This window comes from Aplysia californica, unplaced genomic scaffold (genome assembly GCF_000002075.1).
Source record: "Aplysia californica isolate F4 #8 unplaced genomic scaffold, AplCal3.0 scaffold01186, whole genome shotgun sequence".
In the NCBI taxonomy this organism is placed as follows: domain Eukaryota; kingdom Metazoa; phylum Mollusca; class Gastropoda; order Aplysiida; family Aplysiidae; genus Aplysia; species Aplysia californica.
In genome coordinates this window covers 22,618-25,358 of record NW_004798456.1, presented here as the reverse complement: position 1 = coordinate 25,358, position 2,741 = coordinate 22,618, and the positions used below count along the sequence as shown (strand labels likewise).

Sequence of the window (2,741 nt, the reverse complement as noted above, 5' to 3'; positions counted from 1 at the left end):
GGGAATAGGGTGAACAATGGTGGGGAATAGGGTGAGCAATGGTGGGGAATAGGGTGAGCAATGGTGGGGAATAGGGTGAACAATGGTGGGGAATAGGGTGAACAATGGTGGGGAATAGGGTGAGCAATGGTGGGGAATAGGGTGAGCAATGGTGGGGAATAGGGTGAACAATGGTGGGGAAATAGGGTGAACAATGGTGGGGAATAGGGTGAGCAATGGTGGGGGATAGGGTGAACAATGGTGGGGAATATCTCAATCTCAAACAAACATTCACCCAAAGACTGACACACACACATACCCACCCACATACAAGCACCCACACCCTCACACACAACCCTCACATTGGACTTCCTGTTCCTCTTGATGATGGTGTAGATGGTGAGCAGCCTCTCGGTGATGAAGAAGAAGAGGATTCCCCCGAGGGCCGACAGTCCCTTCCAGGCGGCGGTCGAGTGGTCGTCCCCTCCACCCTTGTCCCCATGAGAGTGGGAGTGACCCGACGACGCCATGATGGACTGTACAGGGGAAACACACAGATAGTTGGCCAACCCAAATAAACACACACAATTTACAGATAGGTAGACGCACATCCTAAAATATCACACCATACAACACATTCACTCACACACACAAACAATTAATAAATGTAGACACACACCCACATACATCCAACACACACACACAAAATCATGGTATGAATGTAGGTGCTAAAGCACATAAACCACGCAGACACACACCCCCAAATACCATACCATATCACCTAACACACACACACACACACACATGTAATTTACAGATATGTAGACGCATACCCCGATGTACCAAACCGTACCACACACCACATTCACTCACAAACACACAATTAACACATGTAGATGCACCCCAACATACACCACACATACAGCCCCACAATAACCCTCACATGAGGCAGTAGATGCAGCAGAGCATCCCCCACACACACACCCCCACAATAACCCTCACATGAGGCAGTAGATGCAGCAGAGCGTCCCCCCCACATGTACCCCCACAATAACCCTCACATGAGGCAGTAGATGCAGCAGAGCGTCGCCGGCCAGCGCCCCCACAGCTAGGGCCACCAGGAACTGCAGCATGTGGTTGTAGAAAACTTTCTGCATGATGGGGATGACGGCCACGCCCAGCAGACCCACCAGGCTGATGATGAGCACCGCAACACAGCTGAAACCCCACACTGAACACGGCCGCCGCAGCAACACAGAGAGAGGGGGGGGGGGGGGGGGGGGGGCAGAGGTTTAGTTTTAGTAGGAGTGTTACTGCAACACAATAAGTTCATATATAAGTGCCAAAGATCAGAGGTGTTATGAGAGCGTAACAAACACAAAGAAAGAAGAAGAAGAAATCAGGACGATAGATGTTCGATAGGAGAGAAGAGAGGAGAAGTGGGGGAGGGTGGAAGAAGGAGGAGGTTGAGGAAGGAGGGGAGAGAGGAGGGTAAAGGGAGGGGAAGGGGGGGAGGGTGAACAAACAGTGATTTGAATAAAATTCTCATTAGTTGTTATATTTAGAATTGACCTGTAGACTTCACTTTCGGTAAAGTTGTAGAAATATGTCAGGAAGTATTTTATAAAAATTAGTTTGGAATCACAACCGAGTGCTTGAGCAATCAGAAAAGAACTGATTTGATATTGTATAAAGCTATGGGCTAATAGCGTACTCTCTGACAAACTATTCCAAGCAGAACAAATTAAAAGATCCCACTCCTGACTTTTTTCTCATTATAGTAACTCATGACCTAAATGAAAAAGAAAAAAATAACCACCAAAAAAGCCCAAAGTTTGAAGAGTTGAGATGACCCATTTTGTGTGGACAGCCTTCCTACTACCACAATATCTCTACCTACGACCACACAGACACATGCCAGGTTTCTGGTGGGTCAAGAGGTGGACGGGTCGTGCCAGGACGGGGTGAGCACTTCCACTTGAGCCACTCGCTCACTAAGTGCTCTACGTCACTGGCTCTGATGTCACACGGGCCAACTGACTCACACCAACACACACTCACACTGTCACACAGACATACAGTCACACGCACATACTGTCATATCTTAGACCAAACACTTTGTCACTTTCTAGGTCAGGTAACAGATTCCTGTCTGTTGTGAATGTGAGTGTGTGTGTGTATGTGTGTGTGTGTGATTGTGTGAGTGTGTGTGTGTGTATGTGTGTGTGAGAAAGAGAGAGAGAGAGAGAGAGAGAGAGAGAGAGAGAGAGAGAGAGAAAGAGAAAGATTGAGGGGTGGCGGACGTTTGGAGAGAACACATTTACAACACAGATTGAACGAAATGCGGACAGGGAGCCAGACTGGATATCAGGTAGACAGATAATGAGAGAGAGAGAGGGAGAGAGAGAGAGAGAGAGAGAGAGAGAGAGAGAGAGAGAGAGAGAAAGAGAGAGAGAGAGAGAGAGGGAGGGAGGGAGGGAGAGAGAGATAGAGAAAGAGATAGAGACATGGAGAGAGAAAACGACAGCGACCAGACAGACAGACAAACAGACAACCAGTCACCACTCTCAGTATGCTGCCCACCTTTGGCTGGGATGGCAGCGAGGTCAAAGGTCGGAGACACGGCCGCCTCCCCCTCCGCGTGGTGGTCGTCTGTGCCGTGGTCGTGGGGGTCGCCTGTGTGGTGGCGGTGGTGCTGGCAGACGTCGCTGTCCAGCTGGTAGATGAGTGCCGGGCACAGGTAGGCAAACTGGACAGTGGTC

At 49.4% G+C, this 2,741-nt stretch overlaps 1 protein-coding gene across 2 annotated transcripts in view; it reads right to left on the bottom strand.

The window, feature by feature from the left end:
* LOC101858988 (zinc transporter ZIP10) overlaps positions 1-2,741 on the bottom strand; it is a gene marked incomplete at its 5' end in the record, with an annotated part of 16,939 nt that overhangs the window by 11,724 nt on the left and 2,474 nt on the right. The window contains 3 exon segments of one of the 2 annotated variants that reach the window (XM_013090234.2): positions 342-515; positions 1,041-1,210; positions 2,563-2,728. In XM_013090234.2, coding sequence (XP_012945688.1) covers positions 342-515; positions 1,041-1,210; positions 2,563-2,728 — 510 coding nt within the window. 2 annotated transcript variants of the gene reach the window in all.